The sequence below is a fragment of the Sturnira hondurensis genome, unplaced genomic scaffold (genome assembly GCF_014824575.4).
Source record: "Sturnira hondurensis isolate 20B ecotype Veracruz unplaced genomic scaffold, ASM1482457v3 Scaffold0013190, whole genome shotgun sequence".
NCBI lineage: Eukaryota > Metazoa > Chordata > Mammalia > Chiroptera > Phyllostomidae > Sturnira > Sturnira hondurensis.
The window spans coordinates 3487472-3506219 of NW_028085821.1; the positions used below are offsets into that span (position 1 = coordinate 3487472).

Consider the following 18748-nt stretch of genomic DNA (forward strand, 5'->3'; position numbering starts at 1 on the left):
ATGGGGGCAGAGACCAACTTCTGAGGCCACTGGGACAGAGCAGAAGGAACGGCGGCACGGTGGAGCAGGAGGCATGTGGGGAAAGAACACAGAGGGCTTTGCGGAGCAGCTGTAACCTCTCTAAGCCTCAGTTTCCCCAACCGTGAAATGTTCCGAAGGAAGATGGGAGCCTCCACACCCAGCCCAGTGAAGAGACCCGTTCTCTCATGATATCCAACCTCAAACCCTCTTATCATGTCTTAATTAGAAGAGAAATGCCATCTCCAAACTTTCTTAAAGGCAGGGGATTATTATTAAGGTCTGGCTGGGTAGCTTATGTCTTTCTCTGATCTCTACCCTGAACGGGTTTCTCTGAATCAGCACGAGGCACTCACACTCATGGTGAGGGTCGTCATGAGGACTGGAGGGGAGAGATGTGACGGGTCTGATGCAGAGCTGGAGACCCGTCAAGGGCTCAGGGGACGCAGTGGCTCTTGGAGGGGAATCACACTGACACCACAGGCGAACATCAGGGCTGAGCGCTAGGGTGTCTGTCCTGAAGGCTCAGGGCTGGCTCCCCACCTCAAGCCTGTTTCTCTGTGAGGCCGGGGGGGTGGGGGGGGTGGGGGGGGGCGGTCCCAGTGACCTGAAGCCCAGACGGGCTCCAGCTGTGCTTGCAACTCCCTCACTGGGTTGTCTGCAGCATCTTCAGGCACTCACTGGATTAGAGGCTACCTGGAGGCTGGGCCTTGGGTGTGGGGTGGAGGAAGGTGCTGTTTTATCTGAGCACCGCTCCACTCTGCCCACATTCTAAAAATAGATACTTGAATTCACCTTCTATTGCTGCTTACCACTCAGAAAATAAGGAAAAAACAAAAACAGTTCTGTGAAAGTTTGAGGGGTGTAGAAAAGGTGGGGTGCAGGTTGGGCAGGATCCGTCATAAGCCCAGAGATGAGCCAGGTCTCCTGGGGGGTGGAAGTCCAGCTGTGCCGAACCTGCCCGGGAGTCCTGATTGTTGCTGTGCTTCTCGCTCAGACCAAAGACGTGACCACGGCCATGAATGAGAAGAAGTTCGATGAGGCCATGAAACTGCGAGGCCGGTGAGGGACTCCCCCCAGAAGCTCGCGTACCATGGCAGTGAGACGCCGCATGAAGCCAAGTCACAGAGCTTCTGGCCCAAAACAAGAGCTTCTGCCTCTCCCTCTTGTCTCTACACACTTTCTTCCCCAAGAGAACTAGTTGTGAGGTGACCAGGAGGCTCAGTTCACCCCAAGGATACCCCCAGAGATGGGCCCTTTATAACTGTTGTTTCTGACTTTACCCCCCAGCTAGACTGTGAGCTTCTGTAGGCAGGGGCAGCCTCCTGTGCTGGGCCTGGGGGGAGAGCTCTCAGGAGGGGCTGATGAACTGGTGCCCGCGTTGCAGTCCCTGCTCTTGCCCCACTTACTTACGTCCTTAGAGGTTGGCCCTGAGGAATTTCACGTTGGGAGCGAAACTTCAGACCAGATCCCATTGGCTGCTGGCCTGGGGTGGACTGAAGAAATGCCGCTCTCTCTCCACACTTTTTACAGGAGCTTCATGAACAACTGGGAGGTATACAAGCTTCTGGCTCACGTCCGACCCCCAGTATCTAAGGTGCTGGCAAGTTGCTCCCCCTCCTGGGCCCTCTAGCCCACCCCAGTCTCCCTTTATGAAGTGCTGCCCTCAGTCCCCACTGCATACAGCCTGGCCCCACTCTCACCTTCCGTGCTGAGTTCCTGACCCTGAAACCATAACTGTCCCTTAGCCACTCAGATCCAGCCTCGAATTCTCAATGGGCCCTGAACATCTTTAACCCGAGACTCATTTCCAGTTCAGGGCTGACCAGATGGCGTGCAAGGAATGGGAAAGTGGGCCGATGTATTATGTATTCTCTGGGCAATATCTGGGAATGGTCCCACTGAGTGTGTTTAAGCCTCCTCTCCCGTTGGAGCACTGTTTCTATATTTAGTGCACGTCAGAATCACTGGGTTGGGTGAGCAGGCTTCTGGGCAGTTTCCCCAGAGGGGACTCAGTTGGGGCCTCTCCCAGGAAGATACAGGTTTAACAAGCTCCCGGGGTGCATTCTGATGCAAATGGGCCAAGGATCTCACTTCGGGAACTGATGCTTGGGAAGCTCTCTTAGTCATTGTATAGTGATATCAGGGATCAGGGATAGCAGTTTATTTATTGATTTGTAATCAAGAATTTGCTTCCATAGTAGGAGGGAGCAGACGGTGCAGGTGTCCCCTGAGAGAGGGGTGTGTGTTGTCAGGCAGATGTCCTGATTAAGCTCCCTTACTGACCTGTCCCCCTCTCTCCCCTGCTCCCTGGTGGCGTCCTTCTCCACAGACTGGCTTGCACACAGTGGCCGTGATGAATGTGGGGGCCCCGGCGGCAGGTATGAACGCTGCCGTCCGCTCCACTGTGAGAATCGGCCTTATCCAGGGCAACCGCGTCCTGGTTGTGCATGACGGCTTCGAGGGCCTGGCCAAGGGTCAGGTACGGGGACTGGAGGGAAAGGGGGTGATATTCTCGGGCCAAGGAGTGGTCCTGGGGGGCATACGTGTGGCAGGGGTAAGCTGTCTGTTCTCTTCTTCCCCTGTCCCCCACTACCTTTCTTTCCTGGGATTGGAGCAGAAGTAGATATTTAAATTTAGGACAGTTGGAACAGGTAAGGGCCACTGTAGTGAACCCTGTGCAAGCCATATGTCCCATTTAGTTCTCTGTCCCAAAGCTCAGCACAGTGCCTGACACAAGCAGGCACTCGCTGTCCGTGAGTGAGCAGTGAGGGTGGGTGGTGTCTGAGGGGGCGGGGAAAAGCCAGTCCCTGGGGTTCGTCTTCCCAAGACGGGGTACCCTGGTGGGCCCGGGGCTCCGGTGGTGTCAGTGCACGATGCAGACCTGTGTGGCCCTTGCCTGCAGATTGAGGAAGCTGGCTGGAGCTACGTCGGGGGCTGGACTGGCCAAGGTGGTTCTAAACTTGGGACTAAAAGGTAAGTGGCACCACAGGAGCACCCCCTCCTAGCTACCCCTTAAAGCCGTCCCTTGGAAGGTGGGCGTCAGTTCATCAGCTCGGCATCGGCCAGGTCCGCAGCTGTTGTCTGGGACTCCTGCTCCCTAAGTTCCCAGTCACTTTGCTAAGGGCAGACAGGCTTGTGCAACATCTCTCAGCAGCTCTGGCCGGGTCAGGGGTGGGTCAGGAAGGGACACAAATCAAGGCGTTGTAAGTAAAGTGTCCTCTGACTCGGACTTTCCCTCAATTTTACTGTCTCCCCCAAATTTCATTATCCCCTCTCCTCACCCCCACTCCACCCTCCCCTCAATGAACTAGGACTCTGCCCAAGAAGAACTTAGAACAGATCAGTGCCAACATCACTAAGTTCAACATTCAGGGCCTCGTCATCATCGGGGGCTTCGAGGTGAGTGTGCTGCCGAGGTGAGTGTGCTGCCGACCCTTCCTCTCCCTCCCGCCCGCCCACCGCACCCGCCTCCCCTCACTCCTGCCCCTGTGGCTCTCTCCTCAGGCTTACACAGGGGGCCTGGAGCTGATGGAGGGCAGGAAGCAGTACGACGAGCTCTGCATCCCGTTTGTGGTCATCCCTGCTACGGTCTCCAACAACGTCCCGGGCTCGGACTTCAGCGTGGGGGCCGACACGGCACTCAACACCATCTGCACGGTGAGGGCCCACCACCGCTGCCCTGCCTCCAGCCGGGACTCAGCCCTGGGCCGAGTCCAGTCCTGGGAAATAAGGTTTATGTTTCTGTACCAACCCAGTGGCAGTGTTTGAAAAACGCTTCTCTGGGTCCAGGCATTTGCATAGACTATTTCACCACACATGTGGTGTCCATTCTCCTCACCTAGTGTGTCTCCTAACCGAGAACTGCGTCAGGATCCTGCCTGCCAAATGTCCTTCCCTCCTGAGGCCACACAGCCTAAGTTCTGTACTTTGAGAAACAGGAAGAGTAGGTCCACCTAGACAGTGTCCACAGTGCACTTAGCACATGTGCCTGTCGTTCCTGAAGGCAAGGGCTTGGGGCATAGGGGCCCTGCTGGCCTGGGGAGGAGGTAGTTCCAGAGCTGGGTTATGACAAGGGCCACAGAAGTGACAAGACTCAGACCCCTGACCTTGACTTTCTATGACCCTTTGTCTTTGCAGACCTGTGACCGCATCAAGCAGTCAGCAGCAGGCACCAAGCGTCGGGTGTTTATCATCGAAACTATGGGTGGCTACTGCGGCTACCTGGCCACCATGGCGGGGCTGGCAGCTGGGGCCGATGCTGCCTACATTTTTGAGGAACCCTTCACCATTCGAGATCTGCAGGTAGGCAGCCACCCAGAGCCTGCAAGGTAGCCCTCCCCTGCCCCAGTCTGTCCCCACTGTCCCGCAGCGGCCTGAGCTTCGAGAGCTCAGGATGAGCACAGAGCTGATTGGTCCATGGAGCCCTGCAAGGAGTCCGGGAAGAGCACGGAGCAAGCATCCCTTAGTGTAACCTCACGTCCATGACCACAGCATCTGTAGTTGGAGCATTCGTGCTGCTCAGCCCTTTGTGTGTGGTTTTCATTTTATCTTCACAACAGACACAAGAGAGATCCTGTCTGTTACAGATGAGAAAGGTCTACAGTTGAACACTTTTCTAAATTCATAACTGATTGAGAAAGTTGGTGATCTTTGTACTACATCACACCGCCCTTCCGAGGTTCCCTTGCTACCGAAGCAGACTCTTCTCACTCCGTTTTTGAGGAGGGGATACCCTTTCACCTCCCGGGTTAGGCCCTGAGTCCTATGTCACAGAGGGACCCTATGATCCTTACTTCCCAAGATTCCAGTTCTCTCGAGGAAAGAAGAGCCACACTGTGGAGGGGGCAGCAGGCTGGCAGAGCTCCCTGATCTCAGAGCCCAGCCAGCTCCTACCTGGAGTGGGGGGCAGGGCTCTTTCTCTTCTACCCGTGACTCCAAGCCCAAGGAAGGAACTGGCTCCTCCCCGGAGAATCACCACTGTACATACAAGCAGCTCCCTTAACGACCGATGCTGAGAGCAGAGTCCATCCTCCGAGGGAAGCAGAGACCCCTAGAAAGGGAAGTTGAAGCGGAGGTGGGAGGAGGCTGAAAACTGACGGTCCCCACAGCTGTCTCCAGCTCTCCTCCTTACACTTCTGCCTGTCTCATGTGGAGTCTTCATTTAAATTCCAGTCTGCACTGAACTTCGTGACAGGATCAGGCACACCTCAGGCCCGGGAGTGCCAACAACTCTCTCCCATGCCCTTCCTTCTCGGGGAGAGGTCGGTGGGGGGAAGAGGTCACGGCACTCACCAGACCCTGTCCACCCCCAGCCAGGCTTAGAATTTATTGTTTCATTTTCAGGCAAATGTTGAACATCTGGTGCAAAAAATGAAAACAACTGTGAAGAGGGGCTTGGTGTTAAGGTACCTCATCCACGGGTTGTTCCTAAGTGAAGAGAGAAAATAGCCAGGCTTTGGCCCCAGCACACAGAATAGATTCATGGTTGGGATGCTGAGGAATCTGTAGATGCAAAGGGAGAGAACCTGAACCATGGGGGGAGAGAAAAGGGCAGGACGGAGCCACAGAGGCAGAAACAGAGTGGCGGTGGGGAGACAACCGAAGTCACGGGCTTTTGGCCTCTACCTGGCAGGAATGAGAAGTGCAACGAGAACTATACCACTGACTTCATTTTCAACCTGTACTCTGAGGAGGGCAAGGGCATCTTCGACAGCAGGAAGAACGTGCTTGGCCACATGCAGCAGGTAGGAGACACCCCAGTCCTGCCCTTCACCAGACAGCCATGTCCCCCACCAGCCACGGTGGCTCCCACCAGCCTCTCACGTGCTGTCGGCTGCCACCGTGTAGCACCTGAGCCTCCAGTCTTACGTCACAGAACCAGGGCGTCTTCACCCCGGATACGGCCTTAGAGACTGTGTAGCCCATCCTGCTCCTTTAGGGCAGGGCTTCTCAACCCCCGCACTGTTGCCATTCGAGCAGGGTAGTTCTTTGTCGCGGTGGCTGCTCCGTGCCTCGCCGCGCAGTTTAGCAACCTTCCGGGACTCTACCCACGAGGCGCTAGTAGCACCTCCACCCGAGTTGTGACAAGTAACACAGGTCTCCAGACATAGCCAGTGTCCCCTGGAGGGCAACACTGTCTCCAGGTGAGAACCACCGATTGCAGTGAAGGAAATGAAGCCCAGAGAGGAGGAGAATTAAGTGTTTCAGGGCCATTCATTAGGCTTGGATGAGAGCCGGGACGAGCCTCGTCCGGTGCCCTTCCCAACGTTCTGTTTCACACGGAACCCGTGGAACGAGCGCAGGCACCTGCTGCTGGCGGGACCCGTCCCCGCTGACTGGGTTTCAGGGGAAAAAGAATTCCTTTCCACCACCCACGTCCACTCCCCACACGCAATCCCTGCCCAAGATAGGTCTCGCTCACTGACGGTACTAGTGGTCTGCGGCCTCCCCACCGTGGATGTCCCCAGCTGGTTACTTAAGCATTGACCTTCGATCTCTGCCCACAAACAGGTTTCCAGTATCTCAGTGTGAATGAACAGGAGGGGGTACTATTAAAGTATGAAGACCTCTTTCCTGTTTCTCCTTCCCACTTTCCCACCTACTTTCTCTTAGTTTAGGGGAAAAAATCTACATTTTATATTATTCTGAGGTGCTACCGAGGGCATCCAGACTGGGCCACAAGGAACACTTGGATGTCCTTAATGGTGAGGACCGACAAAAGCTGCCACGTAGAAGAGGGGTAGGGAAGTGACCGAGAGGACAGTAAGACCAGAAGCGTATGAACAGGATCTGGCCACTGTGGAGCTGGAAGAGGCCATTGTGAGACCAGTCATCCCCTCGACTCTCCAGGAACACTTCAACCTGCCGAGTGGCCAGAAATGCCGGGCCAGCGCCCCCTGGGTCCCAGGCCATTGTAGGATTTCCTTTCATAATTAGATTTCTGGATTCCTGTTTCTGGCTGCAAACCTGGGGCCCATTCTTTCCTTTTTGTCTGTGTTATCAGATACTTCTGCTACTTAGAGCCCTACCCTCTAATTTCTACGATTCTTTCTCTAGGGTGGGAGCCCAACTCCATTTGACCGGAATTTTGCCACGAAGATGGGTGCCAAGGCTATGAACTGGATGACAGGGAAAATCAAAGAGAGTTACCGGAATGGTAAGTTCCGGAATGGTACGGGGGGCGGGGGGGCAAGAGGGAGAGGCCCCGCCCCAGAGACCAGGTCCCCAGTGTAAAACCAGACTGACCCATCCCTTCTTGCAGGGCGGATCTTTGCCAACACCCCAGACTCGGGCTGCGTTCTAGGGATGCGTAAGAGGTCCCTCGTCTTTCAACCAGTGACCGAGCTGAAGGACCAGACCGATTTTGAGTGAGTACATCTGCTTCCTGGAGTGGTTCCCTTCCTGGTAACTTCAAGGTCTACCTTCTCCAATCTGCTCACTGTCTTCTGTCCTTCTTTCAGGAGTAGGCGGTACCCACTTAAGATCTGATGCCTATGCCCTAAATCCAGGCTCTTTTGGTCGCCTTCTCCCCATAACTCTTTGGTAGAAGTTGATTGTGCTGCTGAAAGATTAAATCATCTACCTCATTCCTCTGTAGGCACCGCATCCCCAAGGAACAGTGGTGGCTGAAGCTGAGGCCCATCCTCAAAATCCTAGCCAAATATGAGATCGACTTGGATACCTCGGAGCACGCTCACCTGGAGCACATCAGCCGGAAGCGGTCTGGAGAGGCTCCTGTGTGAACGTCTTCGGAGCGAGGGGAGCAGATCGGCTCATCGTGGTCAGCTCATCCCCGATAGATCCACACATCCATATGTTCTCAAGGGTTTTAGCTCATTTTTCATTAGGTTTCCTTCTACTCTGTAGCTGCAGCCAAGGTCACTCTGGCTAGGGGGCGGCGAGTGAAAGCTTGTTTTAGGTAGAATTTATCATGACTTCTACCCCAGCTTCATTCATCACACGAGGCTGGGCTCGTCTAGTGCCACTGCTAGATTTCAGTTACTCGGTTAGAATTTTCCTAAAAATAAGCTTTATTTATTTCTTTGTGATAACAAAGTCTGAGTTCCTGCTACTTCTGCTACAGTGACAAACAATAACTACACTAATAAATGCCAACTGGTCACTGTGCTTGTGGATGTCCTGTTATCACCTTCAGAAGTAGAATGCAGTGCGACCGACTGCACCCAGACGGAGCACCCTGTGGACTCCTGTGCCACCTCTTGGCTCTGTACACAGGGTCCTGGAACACAGGACGCTGGTCCTCACCCCATCCACACAGGTCGCTCCTGCGTCCTCCGCAGCCAGTACGATGCTCCGGGCTCCCTTAAGCCAAAGTTGTACCTCACCTCTTGATGGTATACCCCATACACCCATTACCCAGAGTTGCTTTTTCCAACGTGGTCTCTCTTCCTCCACTGATTGCCCAGGACTCTCCTGCCCTGGTGAGAACCAGATGCTGTTTGTGGGGACAAGTGCACGTTTAGGAAGCTTGGGAAATTGAGATGCCCAGCCTGGGACCTGGTTTGGTGGAAATACTGTTTTTGGAAAGATGTCAGTTCTTATTCAGCTTGATTTCTCTGTTCCATAGCAATAGCTGCTCCCTCCTTATTAGCCAAGTGCTCCAGGGATGCAGCTGGCCCTCAGGACTGGGAAATCAACCCCCAAGGGTCAGCGTGGTGCCCTGTCAAGAACCAGGTCCTGGCTCTCAGCACAGGCGCACAGTCCTCCCAACGCACCGTTTCCTCACTTGCTTGATAAAGCAGGAGGAAGGTTCAAGTTTATGAGGGGCGGGGGAAGGGATTATCTCTAGTACATCACCTTTGCTGGCTGTCCAAAGTATTACCGCTATACCCTAAAAACTATCTAAGTGTAGTGACTGAGATGGCTGGTCAGAGTCCAGTATTAGGGCAGCCAAATGCTCTTTGTATAAGAATTAATGATTCATACCAAGCACTATTGTCAGCGAGTCCTCAAACAACCTGTGAGGGGTGGCAACAGCCCCATTTCGGAGAGGAGGGCAGTGTAGCTCAGGGTGTTTAACGTGCAGAAAGTGGGAACAGCAGAGATTGCCAGAGTTGCTTTTAGAATTGTTTATTTTTTTAAGTAAGCAAACACACCAATAGCAAACGGGCAAAAGCAGATAAACTTCTTTAAATCGGCTATGGCAGCAGGTTTGTTTGTCGTTCCCAATTGGCTTTTTTTTTTTTTCAAATTTGCATACAGGTCATTGAAGATCAATGATCACTTGATCTAGTTTAGGAACATGAAAAGGAATATGGTTGACTAAACATTCCTCACTAAAACACCTTTTTTTGGGTAGGCAGCCATCTCAAAAAAAGCTCTTATGATGCTCTTTCCCCAGCCCCCAACTCCGTTCCCCCGACCAGTATCTTGTAGAGATCCATGAAGAGCAAATATTCGGAAACACCTGAAAGAAAAGTAACCCCCAGCCCTCAGAGTGAGCTTCACCTGGGGAACGAGGAAGACCCACGGGAAAGGACAGCCCAGCTCCTTCCAGCCAGGGTCGTCTGGTGTGAGAAATGCCTGAGAAGCCTCTAGAGCAAACTGGCTTTCAGGAAGAGGAGGAACTGCATTAGAAGAAACTACTTAGGACTGCTTAGAGCCCGCTGTGTCTCCTACTGTGTGGAAAGCAGCAAGACAATCTTTCTGAAATAACATTGCTGAATTATTGTAATCCTTGGGTGCAACTATAGAAAACAGGCAAAGACTGCTTTGCCTCATTTTTTCCCCCTTATGATTGTGAGAAAGGGGGCCAGGCCCTTCTGAATGCCCCATGATGTGGCACTCGGGGGGGGGGGGGACCATCCAGCCCCATTCTCAGTCTGCACACTCTTTGAGGCTGTAGTACATTCGTCTCTGGGCCACAATGTTACCTGGCATTTTCTCCAGCTTCTCACAGTTCAATTAAAATGCTTCTAGAGGATTCTTCCCAAGTGTTAATTATGTCCCCAAAGAAAAACCAAACACACATTCTTTAAGTGCTTTGTACTTTCCATTTTCCTGGAGAAATCAGGTTGCACTGCTGACTTTTTCCCTAAAGGGGAGGGGAGGGGGGAAACCATTTTTTATGGGGTGCGATATAAAAAGCCAAGTAAACAGAAAACAGAAGTAAAAGACTTTTGTTTGGTTGGCTGATTGCTTTGGGGAGAGGAGATGGAGTGGACGTTACCGTTGTGACATGTTGCCTGAAAATATAAACCACGCAACAGGAACAGCTGTTTTTCCCGTTTTCCAAGACAAAGAGACACAGGTGCAGGGAGAACCCTCGCCCTGAGTTGCCTGCATTGCCTGTGTGATGGTGCAAGCGTCTCCTCCAGGCTACTCCACAAGTAGCAGGTACTCCTTCAGGGAAGCGGGCAGGGGCAGGCCCTTCACTGCCTCTGGCAGGTACTGCAGTCCCAGGCTTCGGCGCACAGCATAGCGAGAGAGTGTTTTTAGAGTTCCTGGGGCTGAGCACAGAACAGTCAGTTTCTCACACAGCTGCTGGTCTCTCGCCACCTCTCGTGGCATGGTGCCATTTTTCCTTAATTCGAAGTGTCCAACAGCTCTGTGGAGGAGCTCAAAGCAAGAGTCCTCTTTCTCAGTTCCAAGGCCCCTGACGAGCAGAGCCACCAGGCGCGAGATGGGCGTCTGGCCTTTCAGGTTGATGACTCTGACCTCCGCGCCATAATCCAGAAGGATGCTGACGCTCTCCAGGTTCCCCTTCATGGCAGCCCAGCTGAGCGGGGTGTCGTTGTTGTAATCCAGGGCATTGACAGAGGCCCCGCTCTCCAGGAGGGCCCGCACACATTCAGCATTGTTCTTAAAGGCTGCCCAGTGCAGTGGGGTGTCTCGGTTGCCATCCAGTGCATTGGGGTTTGCACCGTACTCCAGTAGGACCTCCACGCAAGCCTCATCCTTCTCGGCAGCGTAGTGGAGGGCTGTCCGGTTGTAACCATCCAGGGCATTCACCTGTAGAGAGGGAGGGGCTGGGTTAGAGTAGGCAGACTGCTGAGGGCGCCGCAGGCAGGCAAAGAAGCTCACACGTTTACCCACTAGTTTTGCTTGTGATGCTGGGAACAAGAGGATCAACAAGCAATCTGCGGGGTGGGAGGGGTGGTGACCGAGGTGGAGGAAGGACAGGAGCTTAGGAACAAACAGGAAAAGAACCGTCCCCAAACTACCAGCCCTACCAGGTGCACTGGCTGGCCTGCAATCCTGCATGACTGCATGATTTATTTTTTTATTCTTATTTATTATTCGCTAGTATCTCTACCAGAGAGTTAGGGCTAAAGGAGGGGAAGATGAAGTCTAGGTCCACGTAACTACTCTAAAAGGCATCTGTTGGAAAGCAGCTTGAATATACGAGCCAGAGTAAAAATTCTGGGTGATCTTCCTTATCCGGACTCGCTCTACCCTGTGGCTAAGAGCGACCACACACAAAGCTCTGCCCATGTAGCTCTGCTGTGATCTTGTGCCATGCAGAGAAGCTTGTTAATCCAAGTCAGCCCCTTGCAAAAACGCACGGTGGAGGCACAAGAGAAACCTGGACGGAAAAAATCACAAATCTCCCAATTCTGGGAAAGCACCTGGCTTGCTAAAAATCAGCATCACCTATAATTTTTTAAGGCTACAGACTTCAAAACCCAAATTTATATATAGTATATTATCTTCCCCCATAAAATGCAATAAAGAAAAACCTGAAATATTTAACTGAGTTTAACTGAGCTAAAAACTCTCTCCCACACCCGCCTGCCCCAAGATACTTTCACTTTCATCACTGACTTTATCTTTGGGCTTTCATTTCAGGGCCCCTCACGAAAGTTGTGGAATACAGAATGACAGCAGAGAACGACAGGGCTGTGTGGCAGGCAGAGGCTGGGGCTGCCCTCAGGCTGACGAACCGGTGTGTTTGGGGCCTGCACCCCAGCTTCATAGCATCATGTCTGAATCAAATTAGCACCTCAGCATGTGCACATTCAAGACTGCTCCCCAAGAGTCAAAACTGCTAACAGAGTTATAGAATATAGAACTAGCACAAGTAGCCCAGTTCTGAGGAAGGGATTGCCAAATGACCCGCATCTTCCTGTGATGATGGTATTAAAACTGCACGTCTCGCAGCAGGTCTGACAGGGTTTTTAGATTCCATCAGAGCTGAGGGACCGCTGCACTTACAGCTCTTGGAAAATCAAAAGGCAAATAAAAAGATTAAATAGAAGTGCAAACAACCCCAGAAAAACAGCTGAGGGGAGAAAGGGGAAATAAAACTCTTCCATCCTGGCTGGTGTAGCTCAGTGGATTGAGCACAGGCCTGTAAACCAAAGGATTGTGGTTCAATTCCCAGTCAGGGCACATGCCTGGGTTGCAGGCCAGTTCCCAGCATGAGACTTGCAAGAGGCAACCATACATTTATGTTTCTCTCCTTTTCCCCTCTAAAGATAAATTTTAAAAAATCACCAAAAAACCCTCTCTCTTCCTAGAGCCATGAACAACTTAAAAAAGAAAGGCAAAGGAATGAAACCCCAGGACAATTTTATATATTTGCCATTACACTTTTCTTTAATATTGGCTATGCCAATGTTACCAGGAGCCAGAAGGCAGGAAGAGATGGGAGAAGAGACCAATTTTAAGAAAATGTGATGCTCAAGCTCAGTGAGCCATTAAGCCGGCAGCGTGGGGAACAGTACCTCGGCCCCTTTCTCCAGGAGCAGCTCCACGCAGTCGGCGTCCGACACCATGCAGGCACAGTGCAGGGGCTTCAGCGTGCCGTGGGTGCAGTTCACATCCGCCCCCTGCGCGGAAGGAGATCCCGGTCAGTGCATGGCGCTGTGGCTCAGAGAGCAGGACCAAACTCAGAGGGCTGGGGGCGGGTGGAGGGTCCTAACTCTGACTCTCCTGTAAACAGAGGAGTGGTCCCTGTTTCTATTCCTGTTAATTAAGTAATGTTTTAACGTTAATATCCAAACCAAGTGAAAACACTGCCAAAGAAAAAGGAACTTTCAAGTCCTTAAATCAAGTTATTTCCTCCACGGGACAGCCTGCGAGAAGGTCATTCAGACATCACGAAGGACATAACCTGACATGTGAACGCAGTGGGACCTTTATTATCAGGCAGGGAAGCAGGAGGAGCTTTCGGTGGCTCCGTTCTCTGAAAAAGCCAGGGAAGTGAGTCTGTCAGTGTGAAGCCAGGAGAACCAGAACATTCTTTTTGCCATTCAACAGATGACCATTACTAATAGTACGGTCATCATAACATTATCTTTTTGTTTACAGACATTTTCGAAGTGGGCTCTTCGTATCAGCATTCTCTGCCATCTCGCCCCTGCTGGTACTTCCTTCTCAAAGCTGACAAAGGAGTGGAGGTACCACAGACAGACCAAAGCCACTGGATGACTCAGCAGTGGAGCTAGAATTACGACGTGACAAAATTTCTACCGCTGGGCCTTCTGATACCATTTTTACTAAGCACAAGCTAACACTGTATGACTTTTTCCCCATGGCTGGGCCACTCTGCTCTGAAGCAGCTCCAGAGTTCCAGGCGATACATAAGGATCTAAAGTTGTTAAAAAGAATGTATAGCAGTAACCATCTAGATACAATCTCCTGGTGACAAGAAATTACCCTGTAACTTCTCTTCAACCGGAATAATATACAGAAAAAGGTATCACAGACCTTCTAGGAAAGGTATCACAGACCTTCTGCTAGTCATGCAACAGAAACACTGAACAGCTGTGGTTAAATGTCAGCTCACAAGGTGTTTTCTTAAGGCAACAATTACCATGCATCTTAGGGGCTGATGCTATTCTTTACAGATCCAGAAGTAGCAGCTGTTAAGACAGAGGCAGATGACATCTCTTCGCATAATCATAAACCACAAGGGTCTGAAAACCACTTCTGCTTCCCTGGTCTCCTTCCCCTCTCAGCACAACCTTTGAGCTTGCGGGATCCCATGGGATCTCTGCACCATACCCAGAGATTTTACAAAGACCATGAGACTGGGGTTATTTAGGACATATTTCCTGAAGGAAAATATCAGATGCTCCAAGTGAAAAGGAGAGAAAAAGAGAAGCAAAACATAGACGAAATACACTTTAAAGGTCAAGTGAGTACACTTAAAAATTTAAGACTGTAAAAATGTCGTGTATCGAGCTGAGTCAAAGCCACAAATCCATAATCCATTAGGGTTCCCCAGGAACTCTCCTACCTCACCTCCCCCAGCACTGTCGTGTCAGGAACAGCACACTCACCCCTCTGATGAGGTCCTCTACGTTGTCATGTGGGAAGGAACGAATGGCAGCGATCGTCCGGATTAAGCGCTCGGACAGAGAGTATTTGCTCTGAATGCTCTGCATAATATACCACATACTGGAACTCATCAAGGCTCAGGGTGTGTTCACATGCTCCAAACTGCCTGGAACAAAGAAGTTTTAGGCATTTACAACATCACTGAGCTACCTGTCCTCAGGGGTGGGAGCCCCCTGAGGCCTTCCTAATACTAAAAGCAGATTTCAAGGAGATCCGTGATCAATTAATATCATTTTCTCTCAATCACAAGGAAACAGATTAACAGTAGTTACTCAGGGATTTGGGTAACTGGACACAAATGACCTGACCCCTGGAACCTCGGCTCCACTCCCTGACCTACTAAGTACAACATTTCCCTGAGACCCCCACGGAGTTCCGTGCAGGTTAAAACAAGAGCACACAAGGAAGGGGATTTTTTTAAAGGCTGAGGATGCCAAAAACCATTCTTTTCCTCCTCTGAATTTTGTGGTCTTAATCAGCACCACATTTAGATTATTTGTTATATTTGGCCTTGCAGTATAGTTACCGTCGTAGGGTTTCTCTATCTAAGTTGTAATGAATGGGAAGGCAAGGTCCTTGTCTTCTACATCTTGCCCATGTGGATGCTCCACGTCCACAATCTCCCCCAAAGAGGGTATTTAATACATATTGGTTGGTTGACTGGCTAAAGGGCATGGAAGTGACTGTCACGTGTGAGAAGAGGGGAGAAGCTATGAAACAAATACATCTTGTTAATGACAAGGCTTCTGTGAAATAGTTTAAAATACTTTCAGCAAAGAAGAAAATGGGAAATATTTGATGTAATACTCTAAAATAAGAAAGGAACACAAAAGTACAACTCTGGAATGATCTTTATGAAATTAGAAAAATGTCAAAGTTTACAGCAATGACACATGCTTGCAGTTGTATGAAAGATATAAGTGCAAAATGAATTAAAAAATTTAATAACTGGCCATCTGTGGCAGTTGAGAAACAGATTTGGGCAAATATATGTTGAAATCACATGTCAGAGAGTTCTAGGATAGGAGAAGAAAATAATGCAATATACTTAAATTCAACTATGGTGGAAGTTTTGGCGATATAACAGCCACATACTAGTTGGGAAACATTTAAAATTACAGCAAACGAGGTGGGACGTTTCCATGAAAAAGCACACGAGGTCTGTCAGGAAGGCATCCAGCCATGTCATATGAAAAACAGACATTTATTGAAGATACAAGATATAAGAAACATTGTGTATAGAACAATAACACTTCAGTCCCCTTCAAAATAGGCACCTTGGGACCTCACACAGTTCTCCCAATCACCATCAGCTGCCCTGTGGTATTTTCCTGAATCTCGTTGATGGTCTGAAATCTCTTCCCTTTCAAAGGTGATTTTAATTTTGGGAAAAGCCAGAAGTCACAGGGCTCCAAATCTGGGCTGTAGGGGGACTGAGTCACCTGGGTGATTTTATGTTTTGCACAAAAACTGTATGAGACATGATGCATGAGTGGGTGCATTGTCGTGCTGAAGCTGCCAATCACCAGTTGCCCATAATCGCGGACTTCTGAATCATCTGAATAGTTTCAGTGGAGGAATGTTCAAGCTTAATGCAAAAACTGATGCAGATTCATTGCTCAGTCATATTTAATGCAACAGCCACATAGTACAAGCTCACTCACCAGCATTTGCTGCCCCTACTGACTTAGTATGGTGAAGTCATCATTGTTCACTTGTCCTTGTCTGCGGGGTTACATTGATGTCGCACAAACCATTCTCATTATATTATCAATGGCTAGACTTTTTCAACAATGGCTAAATTTTCCAGACAGACCTCGTCTATAAAAAATTGTACAGGAAATATGGTACGCAGTATTACCTCTCTATGTGTAACTGTTTAGAGTCCATGTTCTTACTAAACTATAAGTTCCTTGGAGGTGAATATAGTGTTATTTTCCATAGTGCCTGGCACATGGCAGGTTCTCAATAAATATTTGTTGAACCAATGTAAAGTTTATTACTTTGGATCTTAAAAAATTCAAAACTTGTTATTAAACATGTTATGCATACGGTGATTACCAAGGGAAAAGTCCTAAAATTACTTTGGTCATTTACTACTATGTAACCTTTGCTTTTTGTGATAGAGTATCCCCTCATAAATTATGTAACATACTAATCATTTTTACTTTGCTAATCACTAGCCATTTTCCTGTTTTAAATATACACAGTACTAATTACTAGAATGCAAGTTAAAATTATTCAATTCATAGGTATCAATAATCCCAATTGGGAATTCTCCCCTATTTTATTATGAATAAGCTTACACTCTTGTTTACATGTCTTTCTCAAATTTCGTTGCTGGTTTAGAATTGGCATAATTTCTCCAACAGCCGCTACATTCCTCAGAGACAAGGGTCTGTGTCTTACACTTCTTTGTTGTAAGGAAAAATGAAAAGACGGAGTTCACTTAAGTCAGGACCCCAAGAGTGGGGACAGAAGACAGAGCCTCAAAAGTGGAAGACTTAGAGCGAAGTGGTTCTGTTAACCGATTCTGAGCCGTACTAAATAAACACTGCAATCATTTTTGCTGTGCTCTTGGAACTCCTAACTCAGAATATGACTGATGGTCCTCTTCTGCTGCCTCCAAACTCCTGGTGAAGAGTGAAGCTGGGGGTACATCGACAACAGTCACTGTCAGGAAAGGTCAAAAAAATCTAACCTTGACCTCTAAGTGACCCCTTTCCTCTACTGTAGCTGAAAGCTCTTTCTCTCCCATTTTCTTTCACTTTGGAACCAGAGAAAACACCCAGGGATTTTATTGTGAAGCTAGAAGCAAAATGGAAGAGAAGTGACGTTCAACAGCTCTGGTGCTTGGGAGACCTCGGCTTCCGCTGGGGCAGGAAGACCCTCTGCCCAGCCAGAGGGATTCTCAATTCCCATCGCACCCACGGGGGAAGGGCTTGTAGCAGCCTCTCCGAGGTTAACGGGCGGAGAGTAAGGGCACGAAATGCGAGACGTGTGGTGTCACTTTCCGCATAGGCTCCCTAAAGACTGCAGCAACCCCAGCAGGTCTCCCGGAGCCAGTGCTTTGAGAGGTTCGCACAATCTGCGCCGCTGGAGCCCCAGAAGAGGACCAACCCCCGCCCCAATCTGCCCCAGGCCAGAACAGTGTCTCAAGCTCCAGGGCTAGCGGGCCCGAGCGGACAGCGGAGAAAGCGTTACTGGACATGCTACGCCGGGTTAGGGAACCTGGATGCAGGCATTCCCGCAGCGAGGGCGGCACTCACCGAATCCTGGGGTTGGGCAGGGTCGTGAGAGCTGCTGTCAAATCGTGACCCGGAAGCAGTTGTCACCAGCGGAGCCCCTCTGTTTACAGGACTTAAAGAGCGGCTAGGATGGGCGCCTGCGCACCGATAAGTGTCCGTAGGCAGAACGCGCCTGCGCAGACTCCTGAAGCATCCTCCGTCCTACCCCGGCCCATTTAACCGGTCACTTTCTCGCCTTGCTTAGAGGCTTTGCGCGCAGGCGCAATGTGGCGCATTCAGGCGCTGCCCAAGGGCTTGAGGCTGCAGTGGAGCCGACCAAGCTCTCTAGCCCAGCTGCTGTGCCTGTTCTGTGGGGCAGCACCTGCCTGGGCCAATCCTTCCATCCATGCCCCCCGCCCCAGGCGCTGCCTCCTACTGTCTCCATCTGAGATCGGGCCTGGGCACCTCCACAGATTATTCCCAAAGTCGCTACACTAGTTCAGTTGTTTAGGTTAGGAGACTAAAACGTTGGTAAGAAATTTCTTTACCAAATAAAAGACTTCCAGAATTATTCATAATATTGGAACGCATTTATGCTCCTTGGAACCCTTGTGGATATTGTCAGCCCTCCCTCGGAAGGAGCTATATACCAAAGATCAACGATGACCCAAAACGCATATGTGGTAGCCCAAATGTTGAGGGCTGAAAACATGCTGACAATAACGGGTCCCACCCAGAGGGTTGCTGACGCCTCTGATGTACTCTTCATATAAAGCAGTGATTTGCAACCTTGTTCTCCTGGTACACATACACTAATTACTAAAATTCTGCTGAATACCAAAAAGTATATTTTTTCTGATCTGACCAAAAAAATAGGTATAATTTTAATTCATTCACACAGGAGGGCTACTGTTGCATTGGCTGTCATTCTTTATTTGCCAGTCTAAGGGAAAAGGAGTCAGTGCCCCCTAAATAAATAGTCAGGTATTACATGTTTTAAAAATTCTAGTGGCACACCATTTGAAAATTGCCGACATTGGGAAGCCAGTAGCACATAACGGTGCATGTAAATGGTGAAGCAACCCCAAAGACTCTACCTGGCAGCCTTTTTAACCGATAGTGCCCCAGCACCCACTTCCCAAAGCCTTCTCTAAGCAACAAAATTTAACCAGTTTGAAAGTACAGCAAGGCTCCCG

General features: G+C 50.1%; 2 protein-coding genes across 5 annotated transcripts in view; one reads left to right on the top strand and one right to left on the bottom strand.

The window, feature by feature from the left end:
- The window catches only part of PFKM (phosphofructokinase, muscle), a 37427-nt gene extending 28295 nt beyond the window's left edge, over nucleotides 1-9132 (top strand). For all 3 annotated transcript variants that reach the window (XM_037061139.1, XM_037061137.1, XM_037061138.1), the window contains exons 12-23: nucleotides 1016-1080; nucleotides 1552-1615; nucleotides 2351-2500; nucleotides 2924-2994; nucleotides 3333-3420; nucleotides 3526-3678; nucleotides 4159-4323; nucleotides 5365-5426; nucleotides 5654-5765; nucleotides 7078-7177; nucleotides 7283-7388; nucleotides 7619-9132. In XM_037061139.1, the coding sequence (XP_036917034.1) occupies nucleotides 1016-1080; nucleotides 1552-1615; nucleotides 2351-2500; nucleotides 2924-2994; nucleotides 3333-3420; nucleotides 3526-3678; nucleotides 4159-4323; nucleotides 5365-5426; nucleotides 5654-5765; nucleotides 7078-7177; nucleotides 7283-7388; nucleotides 7619-7763 (1281 nt within the window). In that variant the 3' untranslated portion in view covers nucleotides 7764-9132. The remainder of the gene's footprint in view (nucleotides 1-1015; nucleotides 1081-1551; nucleotides 1616-2350; nucleotides 2501-2923; nucleotides 2995-3332; nucleotides 3421-3525; nucleotides 3679-4158; nucleotides 4324-5364; nucleotides 5427-5653; nucleotides 5766-7077; nucleotides 7178-7282; nucleotides 7389-7618) is intronic.
- A 91-nt stretch (nucleotides 9133-9223) lies between these two features.
- On the bottom strand, nucleotides 9224-17715 carry ASB8 (ankyrin repeat and SOCS box containing 8). Of its 2 annotated transcripts, none has more exons than XM_037061146.1 (4): nucleotides 17595-17715; nucleotides 14268-14427; nucleotides 12708-12812; nucleotides 9224-10992 (listed from the first exon to the last, which is right to left on the bottom strand). In XM_037061146.1, exons 2-4 carry the CDS (start codon nucleotides 14394-14396, stop codon nucleotides 10360-10362), a joined length of 867 nt encoding a protein of 288 aa, XP_036917041.1. In that variant the 5' UTR covers nucleotides 14397-14427; nucleotides 17595-17715; the 3' UTR covers nucleotides 9224-10359. The 2 variants fall into 2 exon arrangements, with proteins under 2 accessions (XP_036917041.1, XP_036917040.1); XM_037061145.1 differs by having other exon boundaries at nucleotides 14268-14431.
- Nucleotides 17716-18748: the final 1033 nt, after the last annotated feature.

Excerpts from the sequence above, each read along its gene's own strand:
- ASB8 (XM_037061146.1), bottom strand. The coding sequence starts at position 14,396 with ATGAGTTCCAGTATGTGGTATATTATGCAGAGCATTCAGAGCAAATAC. Across the intron at positions 12,813-14,267 it reads TAGAGGACCTCATCAGAGGG|GGGGCGGATGTGAACTGCAC; the intron begins GTGAGTGTGCTG and ends CCTTCCGCGCAG. Across the intron at positions 10,993-12,707 it reads TCCTGGAGAAAGGGGCCGAG|GTGAATGCCCTGGATGGTTA; the intron begins GTACTGTTCCCC and ends CCCTCTCTACAG.